Source organism: Theropithecus gelada, chromosome 7b (assembly GCF_003255815.1).
Source record: "Theropithecus gelada isolate Dixy chromosome 7b, Tgel_1.0, whole genome shotgun sequence".
In the NCBI taxonomy this organism is placed as follows: Eukaryota; Metazoa; Chordata; class Mammalia; order Primates; family Cercopithecidae; genus Theropithecus; species Theropithecus gelada.
Window position 1 is genome coordinate 106989213 of NC_037675.1, and position 17481 is coordinate 107006693.

Sequence of the window (17481 nt, forward strand, 5' to 3'; positions counted from 1 at the left end):
CTGTGTAGTCGCTGCTGTGTTTTGGAGGGAAAGATGGGGACCGCTGTGGGCAGGGTGGTGGTGGCCATGTGGCTCTGAGGGTGTAGCATCCAGGCTGGCTGCTGCCAGTGGGAAGGTGTCCCGGGGCTCCCGGCAGGGTCTGGGCAGTGCTGGAGCTGGGCTTCGCCTGGGAAGCTGCCACCTGGCCCCCACAGCTTCCCCAAGAAGGGCCTGAACCTTTGGGGGCGGCTGGCGTCTGTGAGGATCCAGGATGGGGGCTGCTGGCTCCTGCTGGGAATGGCCCCTCCTGGAGCATCTCCCTGGCCCTGACCCAGCCTGTCAGTCCATTCTGGTTGCAGCCACCCCTCCCTGATGGTGTGGGGGCTTCGCTTCCTCTGTTTGTTCCTCGCCTGAGAGAGCAGAGGTGGGGGTGGTGACACTGCCCCACCTGAGCCCCGGGTCTCTGGGCAGCGGGACGTGGGCCTGGGTCTGGCCTTTGGTACCACAGGTGACCCTCTGCTCTGTCTGTTGCTGTTTGCAGACTACGTCTACTTCGAGAACTCCTCCAGCAACCCATACCTGATCCGGAGGATTGAGGAGCTCAACAAGGTACTGGGTGGCCCTGGTGTGGCTGCAGGGGGTAGTGGGTTGGGGCTACACCAGCTCCTGCCCTGTGGGTGGCCAGTGTAGGTGGCCCCCTTTTGGGGCTGACCTTGGACTGGCCACTGTGCAGGCCCTTCAGTGACTCCGTCCACTGTCACCTGCACCCTGGCCCCCTCTTGGAGAAACTGAGTGAGGGGCCTGCTGGCCTCGTGCAGGACCCAGCACGGCTGCCCTGAGCTGCCTGCCCACTCCACACTTGGTCTGTGGGCGCTGGGTCCCCTGAAGATGCCAGCGTCCCCTGGGGAGCCTGAGCAGAATGGCATGATTCTGAAACCAACCAAAGGCTGCAGGAAGCCACACTCGGTGCCCCTGCCCTGCCCAGCTCCCAGCAGCCAGCCCTGCAGGGCTGTGAGCTCTGCCCTGACCCCTGAGGTGTCTGCGTGGCTGGAGGCACCCTCCCTGGTCACTCAGGCAGCCCTTGCTCCCACCTGGTTCGTGTCTGCCATGAGTCCTTGGCAGATGCTTGTTTGATCGGGGACGTGGTTGTGCCCATGCATTGAGCCTGGCAGCACCAGATCCTGGGGGGTGGTGACACATGGGCCCCTCAGCCCCAGCCACTCCCGGCCTCCACTGCCTTGGCACAGCCTCCGTCCCGTCAGCTTGGGAGACAGAGCTGCAGATGGCTGTGGAGGTGCAGGGCACCCGCACACCCTGGGAGCCTTCTCGCTGTCCTCAGGGATGGTGGGTGGGTACCCCAGCCTCCCTTCTCCTCCTGGTTGGAGACTTTCTAAGGGTGTTGAGGGAAGGCAGGTCGTCCCCACCAGTGGACACATGGTTCCAGCAGAGAGTGGGGTGAGCTGCTCGGTGCTTCATAGACCTCTCTGTGCCTGCCTGCGGGGCTCCCGAGCCCCCGAACCCCTGGAGCCAGTGGCCTGATGGCTGCCTTCTAGGAGCCCCGCCCACTCCACAGGCCTGGGGCACCCGGGCCCTTGGTGTTCCGTGCTGCATGCTGCAGGCTTACCTGTGAGAAGCTGCCTTCCTGGACATCAGGCTTGGTGGCAGCGGTGATGTGGGATTCTTGGAATCAGAGGGGACAGGGTGGGGAAGGTTAGCACGCCACCTCTGACGTAGCCATGCTGGGCTCTGGGCTTCCCTGGCTGTGCTTGTCAAGGGCCATTCCCTGTGGCATCTGCCACTACCTGGGGCTGAGGAGCGTGGGGTGTGACGTTTGCTCCCTTGCAGCTTCCTGGGAGGTCTGAGGGGCAGGCCTGTTTGTTGGAGGCACATGGGCAATGATCCAGGTGTCCTCTGAGTCCGTCTCACTGCCCCTGCTGGGCAGGGCCTGCCCGCCTGCAGAGCAAGGCCACTTGGACTCTGGGTATGGCTGGAACGGGTGCTGCTCCTGTGAACTGAGCCTCCCGAGTGCGGGGCTGGAACGGTTGCTGCTGCTGTGGACTGAGCCTCCCGAGTGTGGGGCTGGAACGGGCGCTGCTCCTGTGAACTGAGCCTCCCGAGTGTGGGGCTGGAACGGGTGCTGCTGCTGTGGCTGGGCCTCCCGATTGCGGGGCTGCACCTTACACATCACAGCATGGGGACTGTAGGGAAACTGAGGTGCGGAGGGAGGTTCCTCAGCTGAGTTGAACCATGGCTTGGGGAGGCCCTGGGTCCCTCCTGGTCCGTGTAGTGGAGGGGCGGCTGGCAGACGGCGCTGCTGGCTCCACACAGCCAGCTGGCAGGCAGCCTGGGGCGGGAGGCTGCAGTGCCTCCGTGGGCGCCTGGCCGAGTGCCACTGCTGGGAGGTGCCACTGCTGGGAGGTGCCACTGCTGGGAGGTGCCACTGCTGGGAGGTGCCACTGCTGGAAGGTGCCACTGCTGGGAGGTGTCACTGCTGGGAGGTGCCACTGTCGGGAAGGTTCCCTCGTGCCGCTTCTGGCTTCCACGTGCAGACAGTAGACTGCAGGCGTGTGCAGGTGGGGGCTGGCTTCCGGCCCTTTGGCGATGTTCAGGTACAGAGGTAGCATTGCGCACGCTCAGAGCTGTCCCCTTCGTCCTAGCACTCCCTCCTCCTCAGGGCCAGGGCCACATGGCCTGGACACTTGTCTGTCTCTGGGTAGGACACCAGCCTGTGAGGGGCATGACTACTGTCTCAGACAGTTCAGGCAGGGCAACCGACCCAGACGCTCACCATGTGGAAAGGAACCCGTGGGCCTGCGACACAGCGTGGCCAGTGCCCTCCACACCAAGGAGCTCCAGGCGGGGCTTCCAGGTGGGCGCAGCTGGTTGAGTGCAGACCTCCCCTCTGTTCTCTGGCCTGAACGCCCCCTCAAATAACAAGAAAGGGGTGCTGGAGCTCTGCACCCACAGGGCAAGGAAGGTGGGAGAGGAGGCGCCACTGGGAGGTGTGGGCGCAGCTCAGAAGGCAGCCAGCCGGATTGGGCAACCTGAGAGGCCCCGGCCCTGGCCCGGGTCAGGGTCGGGAGAACAGGAACCATGCTGATGTGCGGCTGGCAGTGCGGAAGACAGGTGGAAGACCCGTCTGGGGGTCAGGTGAACCTGCAGAACCCTTCCCTGGGCTGGAGCAGTGGACTCAGAGGACCCAGATTTGGGGCACTAGGCCCAGGCCAGCACGGTTCACGCGGGGGCTGCAAGTGGGGGTCACCTGGCTCATGGGCTGTCCCCTGGTGGGCCCCCGTGCCCCTCTTGCCTCCTTGGCTCCCAGGACCCCAGCGGCCAGACTTCTAAAGCCCACAGACCCAGCTGCTGGCATCGGGGACCCAGCAGGATGCCCGCTACCCCAGTGCCCGTGGGTGCAGCACATGCAGTGAGCTGTCCAGCACCTGGGAGGCTCCTGGTGACCAAAAGTCACAAGATGGTTGGGGAGGGCTTTTGACATGAAGATCAGTCGGCAACGTGAAAATGGAACTGAGGGCCGGGCGCGGGGCTCAGCCAGTAACCCCAGCACAGGGAGGCCGAGGCGGGCGGACCGCGGGGTCAGGAACTCAGGGCCGGGCACGGGGCCTCAGCCGGTAATCCCAGCACGGGGAGGCTGGGCGCCGGGGCTCAGCCGGTAACCCCAGCACTGGGAGGCCGAGGCGGGCGGACCTCGGGGTCAGGAAATCGAGACCAGCCTGGCTAACTCGGTGAAACTCCATCTACTAAAAATATACAAAACTAGCCAGGCGCGGTGGCGGCGCCTGTAGTCCCAGCTACTCGGGAGACTGAGGCAGGAGAATGGCGTGAACCCGGGAGGCAGCGCTTGCAGTGAGCTGAGATCCGGCCACTGCACTCTAAGCCTGGGCGACCGAGCCAGACTCCGTCTCAAAAAAAACAAAAAAAGAAAAAAATGGAACTCAGAGGAAGGGCCAGTGCAGAGAACAGAAGGAAACTAAAGCAAAACAAAGGCCGTGAATGTTCTCAGAGAAAGGGAAGGGATCCATCCTGGGATGTGGTCAGATGAGAGGAAAGCTCTTGACACTTGGGTTAGGAGAAGTAACAAGTGGAATGAAAGGACCAGGTGATAAAGTTGAGGTTACCACCCAGAAGGTGGGGCAAAAACAAAGAAACTAGGAGAGAAAAAAAATCAGACAATCAGTCCATTGGTCCAATGTCCAGTTAATAGCAGAGAAGAAGGAGTGAACACAGAAATAAAGAGGGGGCCCTTCAAGGTGTATTTAAACTGTTAGAACATGGGAGAAGAAATGCGTTTAGAGGAAAAGCGGGTCACATACAAAGGCCTGGAGTCAAACCCCACTTTGCCTTTCGGCAGCCACGTTCGGGTGTGGAGGCTCCAGGCCCAGCCAAGCCCCATCTCCCGGAAGGCAGATGAGTGAGGTTTCCCGACTGAGGCCTCGGAGTGCACCCCTCCACGCCTTTCCACCACGAGGAAGGCGCACCTTCCTCCCGCCCGGTGCGGGCAGCAAGCAGGGTGGACGCCAGCTCTGGGAGAGGTCTCCCGGGTGCCCTGATTGAGCCCTTTCCCTTCAGGAGCTCTGTTGCCGAGCACTTCAGGGAAGAATCAGCGATGATTCCATGAAAAACTAGGCAAGTGGAGAAAACGAGACGATTGTTAACCTCGGGAAGCAAAGCTGTTCAAAGGAAGAAAAGAAAGAATGGCCTAGTGCGGCCTCACCACCTTTACCTGTGCGTGCAGGAGTACCTCAGAACAGACCCCGAGCGTGACTGAATCCACTGTGTGCAGGAACACGACAGAACAGACCCCGAGCGTGACTGAGTCCACTGTGTGCAGGAACACGACAGAATAGAACAGACCCCAAGTGTGACTGAATCCACTGTGTGCAGTAACACGACAGAATAGACCAGACCCCGAGCGTGACTGAATCCACTGTGTGCAGGAACACGACAGAACAGACCCCGAGCGTGACTGAATCCACTGTGTGCAGGAACACGACAGAATAGAACAGACCCCAAGTGTGACTGAATCCACTGTGTGCAGTAACACGACAGAATAGACCAGACCCCGAGCGTGACTGAATCCACTGTGTGCAGGAACACGACAGAACAGACCCCGAGCGTGACTGAATCCACTGTGTGCAGGAACACGACAGAACAGACCCCGAGCGTGACTGAATCCACTGTGTGCAGGAACACGACAGAACAGACCAGACCCCAAGTGTGACTGAATCCACTGTGTGCAGGAACACGACGGAACAGACCCCGAGCGTGACTGAGTCCACTGTGTGCAGGAACACGACAGAATAGAACAGACCCCAAGTGTGACTGAATCCACTGTGTGCAGTAACACGACAGAATAGACCAGACCCCGAGCGTGACTGAATCCACTGTGTGCAGGAACACGACAGAACAGACCCCGAGCGTGACTGAATCCACTGTGCGCAGGAACACGACGGAACAGACCCCGAGCGTGACTGAATCCACTGTGTGCAGGAACACGACAGAACAGAACAGACCCCAAGTGTGACTGAATCCACTGTGTGCAGGAACACGACGGAACAGACCCCGAGCGTGACTGAGTCCACCGGGTGCAGGAACACGACGGAACAGACCCCGAGCGTGACTGAATCCACCGTGTGCAGGAACACGACGGAACAGACCCCGAGCGTGACTGAATTCACTGTGTGCAGGAACACGACAGAACAGAACAGACCCCGAGCGTGACTGAATCCACTGTGTGCAGGAACACGATAGAACAGAACAGACCCCGAGCGTGACTGAGTCCACTGTGTGCAGGAACACAGCGCAACAGACCAGACCCCGAGCATGACTGAGTCCACACAGTGATCCTGGAGAGTGGGGTGCATGTGTGGGAAGGGAGGCCTGGCCTGAGGCTCCGAGCTGGTGGGAACCTGACTGCGGAAGAGCCTGGCCCCACGGTCCCGGCTGCCCAGATGGGGCGGCTGCGGTTGTGTGTCCTTGCAGTCTTCATGGCTTGCTATGTGACATTGGATGGTCTGTGTGTGTCACTGTGATGAAATGTGGATGTAACCTGTGGTGGAGTATGTCAGGGACACAGGAGCCAATAGAGCGAGAACCCAGCGGCCAGAGTAGGGACAGCGTGACCTGCAGGAGGGGTCAGGCCACGCTGGATTGTGACTTGAAGCAGAGCATGGCGGTCCTGGGTTCACACCACTGTAGTGAGCAGATGCAGATCCGAAGGGGAGAGGAGATGGACGTCCCAAGCAGAGGAATTCCACCGTCGAGAACGCCCTGCTTCCGGGCAGGCCGTGCAGAGCAGCTGAGCACTTTTCTCTTTATTCTTTCTTTTTGTTGTTGCTTTTTTGAAACAAGGTCTTGGTCAGGCTAGAGTGCAGTGGCACAATCTCAACTCACTGCAGCCTTGACCTCCCGGGCTCAAGTGACCCTCTCACCTCAGCTTCCCAAGTAGCTGGGACTACAGGCGCGCACCACTGCATCTGGTTATTTTTTTTATTTTTATTTTTTTTGAGACGGAGTCTCACTCTGTTGTCCAGACTGGAGTGCAGTGGCGAGAAAAGTGCCTGGCCACTTCTCTTAGAGTTAATTTGGTTTAATGCTATAAATGGGCTGGGTGCGGTGGTTCACTCCCAGGAGATCGAGACCAGCCTGGGCAACATGGTGAAACCTCGTCTCTACAAAATGTTTTTAAAAAATTAACCAGATGCTGTAATCCCAGCACACTGGGAGGCCGAGGTGGGTGGATCATGAGGTCAGGAGATCGAGACCATCCTGGCCAACATGGTAAAACCCCATCTCTATTTAAAATACAAAAATTAGCCAGGTCCGGTGGCGGGCACCTGTAGTCCCTGGTACTTCAGGAGGCTGAGGCAGGAGAATGGTGTGAACCCGGGAGGCGGAGCTTGCAGTGAGCCGAGATTGTACCACTGCACTCCAGCCTGAGCGACAGAGCAAGACTCCGTCTCAAAAAAAAAAAAAAAAAAAAAAAGCCTGGCATGGTGTAATTGGATTGTAGTCCCAGGAGGTGGAGGCTGCAGTGACCTGAAATCACACCGCTGCACTCTAGTCTGGGCAGCAGAGTGAGACCCTATCTCAAAAAATTGAAAAGTTATGTGAGACTGGGTGCTGTGGCACACCTGTAATCCCAGCACTTTGTGGGGCCAAGGCAGGCAGATTGCTTGAGGTCAGGGGTTCCAGACAGCCTGGCCAACATGGCAAAATCCCGTCTCTACTAAAAATACAAAAATTAGCTGGACGTGGTGGCTCATGCTTGTAATCTCAGCTACTCGGGAGGCTGAGGCAGGAGAATCCCTTGAACCCAGGAGGCGGAGGTTGCAGTGAGCCAAGATCGCGCCACTGCACTCCAGCCTGGGTGACAGAGTGAGACCCCATCTCAAAAAAAAAAAAATTTATGAATGGTAGTCCATGAGGCACTTGTACCGTGATTAGAATCACAGCACAATTCTTGAGGTCACAAAGATGTTATAAAAGCTCGTTCCAAAAACATACCTTCCTCTGCGGGGGTGTTTTACAGCAGTCAGCCAGGCCAGGTGGGGGCGCCTGTGGCTGCTCTAGGAGGGTGATGGGAGGGCTGGTCCCACACGGGGGTCCACGCTGCATCGGCTGCTCGGGCTGTGGCTGCTGCACAGCTCACCCAAGAGGGACTGGGATAGCTGGGCGTGGGCTCCCGGGAGCTGACTGAGGTCCTGTCCAGTGTGGCGGGGCCTTTTCCTCATTGGGACCCTGGTGTTCTCAGGTGGTACACTGGGCTCTGGAAGGGAGGGAGGATGGAGACACAGGTTGAAGTTGGGTGCGCACGCCCACCTTCTCCCCCGGGATAGACCCATTGTGTCCAGAGCTGCAGGATTTGCTCCATTTGTGAAGTGCCCTCCTGGAGTCCTGAGGGGTAGTGTGGTGACACCCGCAGTCCTGGGACGGCAGGGGCCGGCCTTGGAGCCCCTCCTGGGAGCTGTGCAGCCCGGGTTTGGTCGCGTTTCTCAGACGCCCCTGCCTTGCTGTTACAGACGGCCAATGGGAACGTGGAGGCCAAGGTGGTGTGCTTCTACCGGAGGCGGGACATCTCCAGCACCCTCATCGCCCTGGCCGACAAGCACGCAAGTGAGTCCGGCCTTCCCCGGGGTGGCCGCCTGGCGGGAGGGTCCGCCGGGGAGGGCTGGCGGGGTCCTTCTTCCCTAGGGTCCATCCTCGGGGTCCTGGCCTCGTGGGGCCACCCTCTGCCCAACTCGCTCTGGCCTCTCTTTCTCTCCCTTCCACGGTGGGTGGGGGTGTCCTGGCTCCGTTTCCTCGGGGGCTGGGCGAATGAACTCCTCACAGGCCCCTCTGGAGTGGTGTGCCTCTCACTGGCATCCTCTGTGAGCTTGTCACGGGGTGTGGCTGGGTGTGGGCATCATTGGTTGAGGCTTCTTTTTTTCTTTTATGATGACTTCTGGAGACTTTTCAGGCTGGTGGGACCCTGCTGCCCACACCTGCCACTGTCTCTCGCCTTTTAATTTTGTGAAGAGGCTTCTGTTGGCATTCTGAGTAGTGCTTTCAGGAAAGCAGTCCTCTCCTTATTCTTTACAATTCAAACTCAAATTCAGTAAACTGGCTGGAAGGGGCTGCTGTGGCCAGCACAGTGTGTGGGAGGAAGCCACTGGCTGCATGGGAATGCCCTCAGCCTTGGGGGCCCAGCTCCTCCCCTGGGAACAGGTACTCACAGGTGATGGAGTCTCCCGCACCGGGGGACGTCGACTTCAGAGCCAGGAGCCAGAGGCACCCCCACGCCCTCCACATGCTACTGACACAGGGCCTGCCGGGCTGGGCCCACCTGCACCAGACACTGTGGTGCCCCCACTGAGGCCTCTCATGTCGGTGGGGGCAGGCGCGAGGGCTGTTATTGGCTTCCGCTCTGATACATCAGCTGAGGTGGGATTTGAGCCCAGGCTGAGGCTGTGGTCTGTAGGGTGACATTTCCCAGTAGGTGAGGCATGTGACTGCCCGAGTACCTGTGTTGCTGGGGTGGGCCAAGGTCCCACCTGTAGCCTCCTATGACCCCTAATGGGGTGAGGTCCAGGGACTGTGATTGGCAGTGGGTCAGGTGGGAGGACCCTGACATCTTCTGCCCCTGTCCCAGTGCTGTGGGTGAGGGCAGGAAGCCAGCCCAGGCAACCTCCCCCTGCCCTGGGAGGGGCTTAGGGGCAGGACAGACCATCCTGCCACCAGTGTCTTGTTCCTGAGCCTTTGCTGGGAGTCCGCCAGGGCAGTGCTCGTGGAAGGAAGGGTCCCTTAACCCCACTGCCTTGCCCACTGGACAGCTGCAGCCTTTCCTCGGCACCCAGTGGATGCGGACGTGAGCTGCCCTGGGGCAGTGCAGCTGGGCTGGGCCCCTGGGTCCACTCTGGACACCGGGCTGTGGGGCCTGTGGTGGCCCAAAGGGAGCTGCCAGTTGACCATGGGCTTCCTCTGGCTTCGTGAGGAACAGGAACCTCCTAGCTCTCTGCTCAGAGGAGGGGAGCATTCAAGGTGGGGCATGGTGACCCTTGACCTCTGACCTCAAAGCCTGTGTACTCCACTGGTGCGCGCTCCAGGCACCAAGGAAGAGAGCTGGGGATGTTGAAAGTCCACAGGCTGCACATTCTGGAGGGGCGTTTGGTGCGGCCCTTGGCCCTGCAGGTGCTGGACGCCAGCCAGCAGCACGGCTGGTGGTTCTTGGTGTCGGGGACTGACCTGTGTCAACTCTGCAGGGAGTGGGAGAAGCAGTGGTGGGGAGCAGGCCGGTGCTGGAGAAGCAGTGGTGGGGAGCGGGCCGGCGCCGGAGAAGCAGTGGTGGGGAGCGGGCCGGCGCTGGAGAAGCAGTGGTGGGGAGCGGGCTGGCGCTGGAGAAGCAGTGGTAGGGGAGCGGGCTGGCGCTGGAGAAGCAGTGCCCAGGCTGAATGGGCTGGCACTGGAGAAGCAGTGCCCAGGCTGAGCGGGCTGGCGCTGGAGAAGCAGTGGTGGGGAGTGGGCTGGTGATGGAGAAGCAGTGCCCAGGCTGAGCAGCCTGGTGCTGGAGAAGCAGTGGTGGGAAGTGGGCTGGTGATGGAGAAGCAGTGCCCAGGCTGAGCGGGCTGGCGCTGGAGAAGCAGTGCCCAGGCTGAGCGGGCTGGCGCTGGAGAAGCAGTGGTGGGGAGCGGGCTGGCACTGGAGAAGCAGTGCCCAGGCTAAGTGGCCGCAGTGTGGCCCTGCCAGTCTGTGTGGCCTGGGGAGTCAGGTGCCACCGTTGAGTTGGGCATGTTTATGGCTGGCCCAGGGCGCATCCTGTCTCTGTCCTCTGGCACCTGGGAGCACAGTGTCCCTGCTCCAGAGAGTCTGTATCAGTGGTTTTTTAGGGTACGGTGTCCCCCTTTCCTGAGGTTCTGCTCTCAGACACCCCAGAAGATGGCCTTTTGCTAGGAGGGTCCCAGAAGGGGACTCCAGACATAATGTGATTAGAGGTATCAGAGGGTGGGTTTTCCAGAAGGGCCTCATTGGGGCTGGTGGGACTGGGCAGAGAGCAGCAGTGCCCCCCCAGGTGCCCAGCCCAGCCCCTTTGGACGGTGCTCCCTGGAAAGCTGCATGGCGGCCCCTCTGCAGGGCGTTCCTGTGAACTGACAGCCCAGCTGCAGGGAGCAGGCATCATGGGTGACGGGTCTGCCGCTGGTCCAGGGGCTCGGAGCGCAGCCCCACTCTTGCCTGGTGACTGGGCCTTGCGGTGATTCTGCAGGGCCCACATCCCCGGGGTTGTGTACATCTGTGCGTTTCTCCTGCTCGCTCTGTGAGCTCATGGCAGCCCGGGTGAGGCCCCAGCTGATCCCAGGGACAGGTGTGAGGACACTCCGGGAGGCCTCTGGCTCTTCCACGTCACTGCCTCCACCCAGTCGCTGCTGGGGCGTCCAGCCCACAGTGCAGGCCTCAGGGTGGAGGGTAGACACCGGCCAGGCTGCACCGCAGCCCCTGCGGCAGAGAAGACCTCACCCCGGCAGGCTGTGAGCGTGAAGCCTTTTACAGACAGAACGACAGGGAGAGGGGAACGTCCCTCCTCAGAGCCCCCCAGAGCAGGTGTGGGGGCCCTGGAGACCACAGCCTAGAGTGGGTGTGAGGGCACAGCCTGGGCCTCGTCCTGAGCCTGGGGCTGCCATTACCTAGGCCTCATGCTTAGGGGTGTATCCAGGGTCCGAGGGAGGGTTCAGAGTGTGGGCAGTGCAGGGTGCACTGGCCAGCCCCGCCTCCCGCCTGGGTGTTTCTGCCTGTTGGCCTCCTGAGGAGCTGCAGGCCTACTTCGCCCACATCTCCGACAGGCTGCACCCCGCAGCCCTGTTCTGCTGATCGGGGCACTGGTGAGATGGGAGTCTCGGAGTCGCTGTGGGCTTCTCTCCAGGCTGGGTCGGTGCGCTGACGGGGCCTGGCATAGGGCGGGTGTGAACGAACGCCAGCCTCTGGTCTGGGATGGTGTGTGGGCCTCTGGGCCCTGGGGATTTCTGAGTTGCGGGTGCAGTTTGCTTGTGGGGCCCCAGGAGTGGGAGCGAGTGAGGTGTGTTGGCCTGGGATGCTGGGACTGGGGCTGTCCTGGTCAGCCCTGCCCTGTTCTATGGACCGGTGGGAGGTGAGGCTCAGCAGGCAGACACCCCAGGCTTCTGAGGCCCAGATAGGGCCCCGCTCAGAACAGGCCCAGCATGGCTGCTCCCAGCCTCAATCTGGGAGTGCCCAAAGGAGCCAGGACTTCCTGCAGGCACCACAAGGGGGCCGCAGAGAGCGAGCAACCCGGCTGGCTGTGGTCCGGTCTGGGGACCTCGGGCTCAGAGAGCCGGCAGGACGCTGAGCGGGATGAGTGGCCCACTGGCGGCCGGTGCTGGGTGTGCGAGGGGACAGTGGGGAGCACCACCGCACACCCCCATTTTGGGTGTTATAAGAACCCTACTTGGGTTCCTAGCACAGGGCAGGAATGCCCATGCTGCTGGCCCACGGCCGGCCCCGGCCTCTTCTGGACAGCCTGTTCTGGGAAGCCGCAATGGAGTGAGAGCCGGGGTGGTCGCTGGACAGGGGCCCTCCACAGCCAGGCTTGTCTGGGCTCTTCCCAAAGAGGCTTGGCACTGGGTGGGTGGCGGCCGAAGTGGGGGGACGTTGAGGCCCAGATGATCTTCAACCGGGTGGTCTTCACACCCCACCGGGAGGCCTGTGGCCCCCGTTCTGCCCTGCCCCCTGGTGGCACAGCCCTCGGTCCGGGCCCTGGGCAGGGAGCAGGCCGCTGCTCTGCGCTGACCGTGCTGCCGGGTGCTGTCTGTCTGTTATATAGCCCTGTCAGTCTGCTATAAGGCCGGACCGGGGGCGGACAACGGCGAGGAAGGTAAGAGCCGGCCTCCGCAAGGAGGGCGTCCTCCTGTCTGTGTCCCTGGGCTGGGGGCGGCAGCGCCGCTGAGGGACAGAGTTTGGGCGGGCCGCCTGCATGCCTGCACCCTGCGCCCGGCCGGCCCAGCTGAGGAGGGGCCCTCCCTTGTGTCCGGCCCACAGCCCAGACTTGGTGCAGCCCCGGCCTGAGGGTGACCTGCTGGTGTGGGAGGTCTGTGGTGGGCTGTGTGGGGCTGTCTGGTCACGAGATGGGGAGGGACAGAGGGCAGCTGCCCCTCGCCCTCCTTGCCTGGGCACTTGGCAGCCGCCGGCTCCCCTGCTCCTTTTGCTCTTTTGTCTGCTGCTTCTGGGGCTGGCCCAGACCTTGTTCTCCCTCCTCCTTCCATCTTCATGCCCTGGGGAATCTGGGCCTTCAGGGTGCCTGGACTTAAAGGGCACATGGGCACCAGAGTGTCTGCAGGGGTACCTGCCAAGGAGTTGCTGGGCCGCCATGGGGTGGGGCAGCGGGACAGTGTCCAGCAGGAGGATGCGCACCTGCCAGGACGGGGCCTCCTGCGTGCTGGCGCCGGGTGGGGCCGGTGGGGTGGGCTTTGGTCTGGCAGCGTGCGTCTGCCTTGGTGCTGACAGGGGCTCCTTGTCCTTCAGGGGAAATAGAAGAGGAAATGGAGAATCCGGAAATGGTGGACCTGCCCGAGAAACTAAAGCACCAGCTGCGGCATCGGGAGCTGTTCCTCTCCCGGCAGCTGGAGTCCCTGCCCGCCACGCACATCAGGTAGCCCCCAGCAGCTCCCGCCCTGGGCCCCTCGGGCTGTCCTCGCCCTTCCAGCCCGCCCGTCCTTCTTTTCCAGGGGCAAGTGCAGCGTCACCCTGCTCAACGAGACCGAATCGCTCAAGTCCTACCTGGAGCGGGAGGTGAGGCCCAGCCTGACCTGGTCTGCTGCAGCCAGTCCCAGGCCACTGTTTCCTCCACCCGTGACCTCTGCTGGCCTGGGCAGCGGGGACGATTTTCCCTCCTCCCTCTAGGCGCAGGCTGTTCTAGAGGGAAGCGGGGATTGCGTCCTGACAGCCACTTCCGGGTGTCCTAGTGTGCAGCTGCCCCTACCCTACGCGTCCAGAGTTGTGGGCCAGGAGCACAGGGCTTTTTCCTCTTGCCACTGCCTCCCAGACAACCAGCGAGGGGAGGTCCCCCTGGGGAGGATGTGGCTGAGGCATATGGGGGCAGGGGCCACCTGGGTCTTCGTAGGAGTCTTGGCTGGTCCCTCCTGGGCAGTGGGCAGAGTCCTGGTAGGCCCACCTTGGGGGTCACCTGTGATTATACTGTGTTACCTGCCATATAGCATCCCCCAAGGTGTGACAACCAAAAAATGTCTCTAGACAGTGCCATACCTACCTGGGGAGCAGTGTCGCCTGACGGAGAACGGTGGCACTGAGGCTGCTGTGAGATGCAGCTAACGGGAGGGTTGGGTTTCCGAGGCCACGTGGGGCCAAAAACGTCTGGAGCGTGTTGGTTCCCTGGAGTGCCTGTCATAGTTGCAGGGCACACCTGCCCAAGGGGCAGGCCCATCTCCAGGCCTGGGGCTTGGCCTCTCACAGGCTCTGCTGCCACCTGGCTGGAGTCTTGTGGCCTGAACACCCCCAGTGTGTCCAGCCAGCCCAGATGCAGGTTGCTGGATGAAGCCCTACCCTCCCTGTCCTAGGGGGGCTCATCTCTGCCGTGGCCATCGGCGCTCTGGCGTGGGCTCTGAAGGATCCAGGATGGCCACGGTGTGTCCCAAGCTCAGTCCTGTACTACCCCTGTGGCCCCAGTCCCCATTCCCACCACACAGCCTGGAAACAGGCATGAAGTGGCTCAGCTCGGGCTGTGGTCGTGCCCCAGGCCTTAGCTCAGAGTCATGAGCAGGCAGAGAAGAGCAGGCAGGGCTCGGCCCGGGGTTGTAACACATGCCTGGAGCATGGGCTGGGCTCGAACCCTCTCAGGCTGCCAGACCAGCTTCCCAGAAGGCTGAGCCGCAACCTGCTGGGCATGAGCAGAGGCTGTGGGGTCGCCGTGAATGCCCCGCTCAGGAAGGAGGAGTGCCCTTACTGACAGAGCCACACAGAGAGGGTGAGGCTGCAGAAATGTCTCTGTGGACACAGAAAATGTATGTTAGCAAGAAAGGCCTGTGAGGAAGCAGCAGGTGCAGTGACAAGCCTGTATGCACCGCATCAGCCCTAGAAACGGCCGGGTTGACGCTCACGAGGGGACAAAGCAGGCTGCTCAGGCACCCCGAAACCCTCCTGCTGCACGATGCAGCCTTTCCCCGCCTTCACTTTCTTTCTTTTTTATTGAGACAGAGTTTCGCTCTTGTTGCCCAGGCTGGAGTGCAATGGTGCGATCTCGGCTCACTGCAACCTCAGCCTCCTGGGTTCAGGCGATTCTCCTGCCTCAGCCTCACGAGTAGCTGGGATGACAGGCGTGCGTCACCACGTCTGGCTAATTTTTAGTAGAAACGGGGTTTCACCACGTTAACCAGGCTGGTCTCGAACTGACCTCGGGTGATCATCCCGCCTCAGGTGTAATCCCTCCCACAGTGCTGGGATTACAGGCGTGAGCCTCTGCGCTCGGCCACTTACCTCTTTTTTCTTACCTGGGGTTTCTGAACAGCCCCAGCGTGGGAATTTAATGTAACAGGCTCAGGGTGAGTACACTTAGCACCCGGCAGAAGCTTGCGCCACTGAGCCCTGGGGGATTGTGCCCCTGCCTCGCCTCAAATAACCCTCACTGATGAAGTCCTGACGAACACGGACTCACATCACAGATAAGCAGGAGTGCAGAAACATCACACAGCGGTCACAGACACACCCAGGCCCTGGCCGGTGGAGCAGTCCGGCACCAAATAGAAACCATGTGTGTTTATTAATTTAAAGAAATAGGCCAGGCGCAGTGGCTCATGCCTATAATCCCAGCACTTTGGGAGCCCAAGGCCAGGGGAATCACTTGAGCTCAGGAGTTCCAGAGCAGCCTGGGCATCATAGTGAGACCTCAACTCTACAAAAGTAAAAAAAATTAGCCAGGCGTGGTGGTGCGCACTTACTGTTGTCCCAGCTACTCAGGAGGCTGAGGTGGGAGGATTGCTTGAGTCAAGAGGTGGCGGCTGCAGTGAGTCAAGATCGCACCACTGTACTCCAGCTTGGGTGACAGAACAAGACCTTGTCTCCAAAAAATAAAAATAAAAATAATCCAGGCAGAGTAGGAGCTGAGGCTGAGCCTGGCAGCTGGCCTCTGGATAGTCGTGTCAGTTCAAGAGGATGAAGGCCCTGCTGCAGCATGGCTCATGGTCACACATGGAACAGGTGTCATGCTGGACTTTAAAGGTAGCTCTTGAAAGAAAAAACGCAGAGTAGCTTTCAGAATAGGTGAGAGGGAGCCCGGCACAGTGGCTCACGCCCGTAATCCCAGCACTTTGGGAGGCCGAGGCAGGTGGATCACCTGAGCTCAGGAGTTTGAGACCAGCCTGACCAACATGGTGAAACCGTGTTTCTACTGAAAATACAAAACATTAACCGAGTGTGGTGGCGGGTGCCTGTAATCCCAGCTACTTGGAAGGCTGAGGCAGGAGAATTGCTTGAACCCAGAACGCGGAAGTTGCAGTGAGCCAAGATCGCGCCGTCGCACTCTAGCCTGGGCAACAAGAGCGAAACTCTGCCTCAAAAAAAGAAAAAAAAGGCAAATAAGTCATGGTTTTTGGGCTGCAGTCGTATCCACCCGGCCTTGGTAAGGGCTTGTGGAGCCTGGCCCCGCCCCTGTAGCTGCTCAGAGGCCCCGCCCCTGCTGACCCTCAGCATGTCTCCTCCGGGCAGGGTCATGGGGCAGGTGCATCCCCCGGTGACCCTCGAGGCCCCGCTGTAGGCTCCTCCCGGGCATGGCCGGGAGCTGTGGGGGCTCCTGTGCCCTCCCTCCGGCACCTGTGTCACCCTGCAGGAGCTCTGGGCAAGACCCTCCCAGCAGTCTGGCCGTGCTGGTACCTCTCTGACCCTCCCGGCAGCCCAGCCGTGCTAACGCCTCTCTGTCTCCTGTGGTGTTTTCCAGGATTTCTTCTTCTATTCTCTAGTCTACGACCCACAGCAGAAGACCCTGCTGGCAGATAAAGGAGAGATTCGAGTAGGAAACCGGTACCAGGCAGACATCACCGACTTGTTAAAAGAAGGTAGGGTGGGCCGCCCTGGGCATGGCGTGCTGCGTCCCGTCCTGCCCTGCCGGCTGACACACTGGGCAAGAGGAGGCTGGGACACGGCCGCCGTGTCAGTAACTCCTGTGTGACTGGGGGCAGCAGGTGCAGGCCTGGGCTCTGTCCACACGGGTGGTGTGTGTGGGCTGGTGTCCCGGAGCCTTCCCCCACCCACTGCTGGTGGTGGTGTGGTTCTGGGGAAGCCCCAGACCCTCAGGCAGGACGTGGTGGTCAGTTGTCCCTGCACAGTGAGACCTGGTTTCCTTGTGGCAGTAGTTTTTCTTTCTCTTTTTTTTCAGATGGAGTCTCGCTCTGTTGCCCAGGCTGGAGTGCAGTGGGGTGATCTCAGCTCACTGCAACTTCCACCTCCTAGGTTCAAGCGATTCTCCTGCCTCAGCCGCCTGAGTAGCTGGGATTACAGGCACTGCCATCACACCTGGCTAATTTTTTTATTTTTAGTAGAGACAGGGGTTCACCGTGTTGGCCGGGATGGTCTTGAACTCTTGACCTCAGGCCTCCCAAGGTGCTGGGATTACAGACATGAGCCACCGAGTCTGACCTTGGCGGTTGTTTTTCACTACTTTTTTGTTTTTGGACAAGGTCTAGCTCTGTTGCCCAGGCTGGAGTGCAGTGGTGCGATCATAGCTCACTGCAGCTTCAACCTCCCAGACTCAGATGATCCCCCCACCTCCGCCTCCCGGGTAGCTGGAACTACAGGCACGCACCACCACACCCCGCTAATTTTTTTGTATTTTTAGTAGAGGCAGGGTTTCGCCATGTTGCCCAGGTTGGTCTCAAACTCGTGACCTCAAGTGATCTACCTGCCTTGGCCTCCCAAAGTGCTGGGATTACATGTGTGAGCCACTGCGTCTGGCCTTGTTACTTTTTTTTTTTTTTTTTTTTTGAGACGGAATCC

At 60.5% G+C, this 17481-nt stretch overlaps 1 protein-coding gene across 4 annotated transcripts in view; it reads left to right on the top strand.

Moving 5' to 3' along the window:
* The window catches only part of MTA1 (metastasis associated 1), a 51235-nt gene that overhangs the window by 18484 nt on the left and 15270 nt on the right, over positions 1-17481 (top strand). For all 4 annotated transcript variants that reach the window (XM_025392068.1, XM_025392065.1, XM_025392066.1 and 1 more), the window contains exons 2-7: positions 521-588; positions 8019-8112; positions 12305-12355; positions 13003-13129; positions 13206-13269; positions 16427-16544. In XM_025392068.1, coding sequence (XP_025247853.1) covers positions 521-588; positions 8019-8112; positions 12305-12355; positions 13003-13129; positions 13206-13269; positions 16427-16544 — 522 coding nt within the window. The remainder of the gene's footprint in view (positions 1-520; positions 589-8018; positions 8113-12304; positions 12356-13002; positions 13130-13205; positions 13270-16426; positions 16545-17481) is intronic.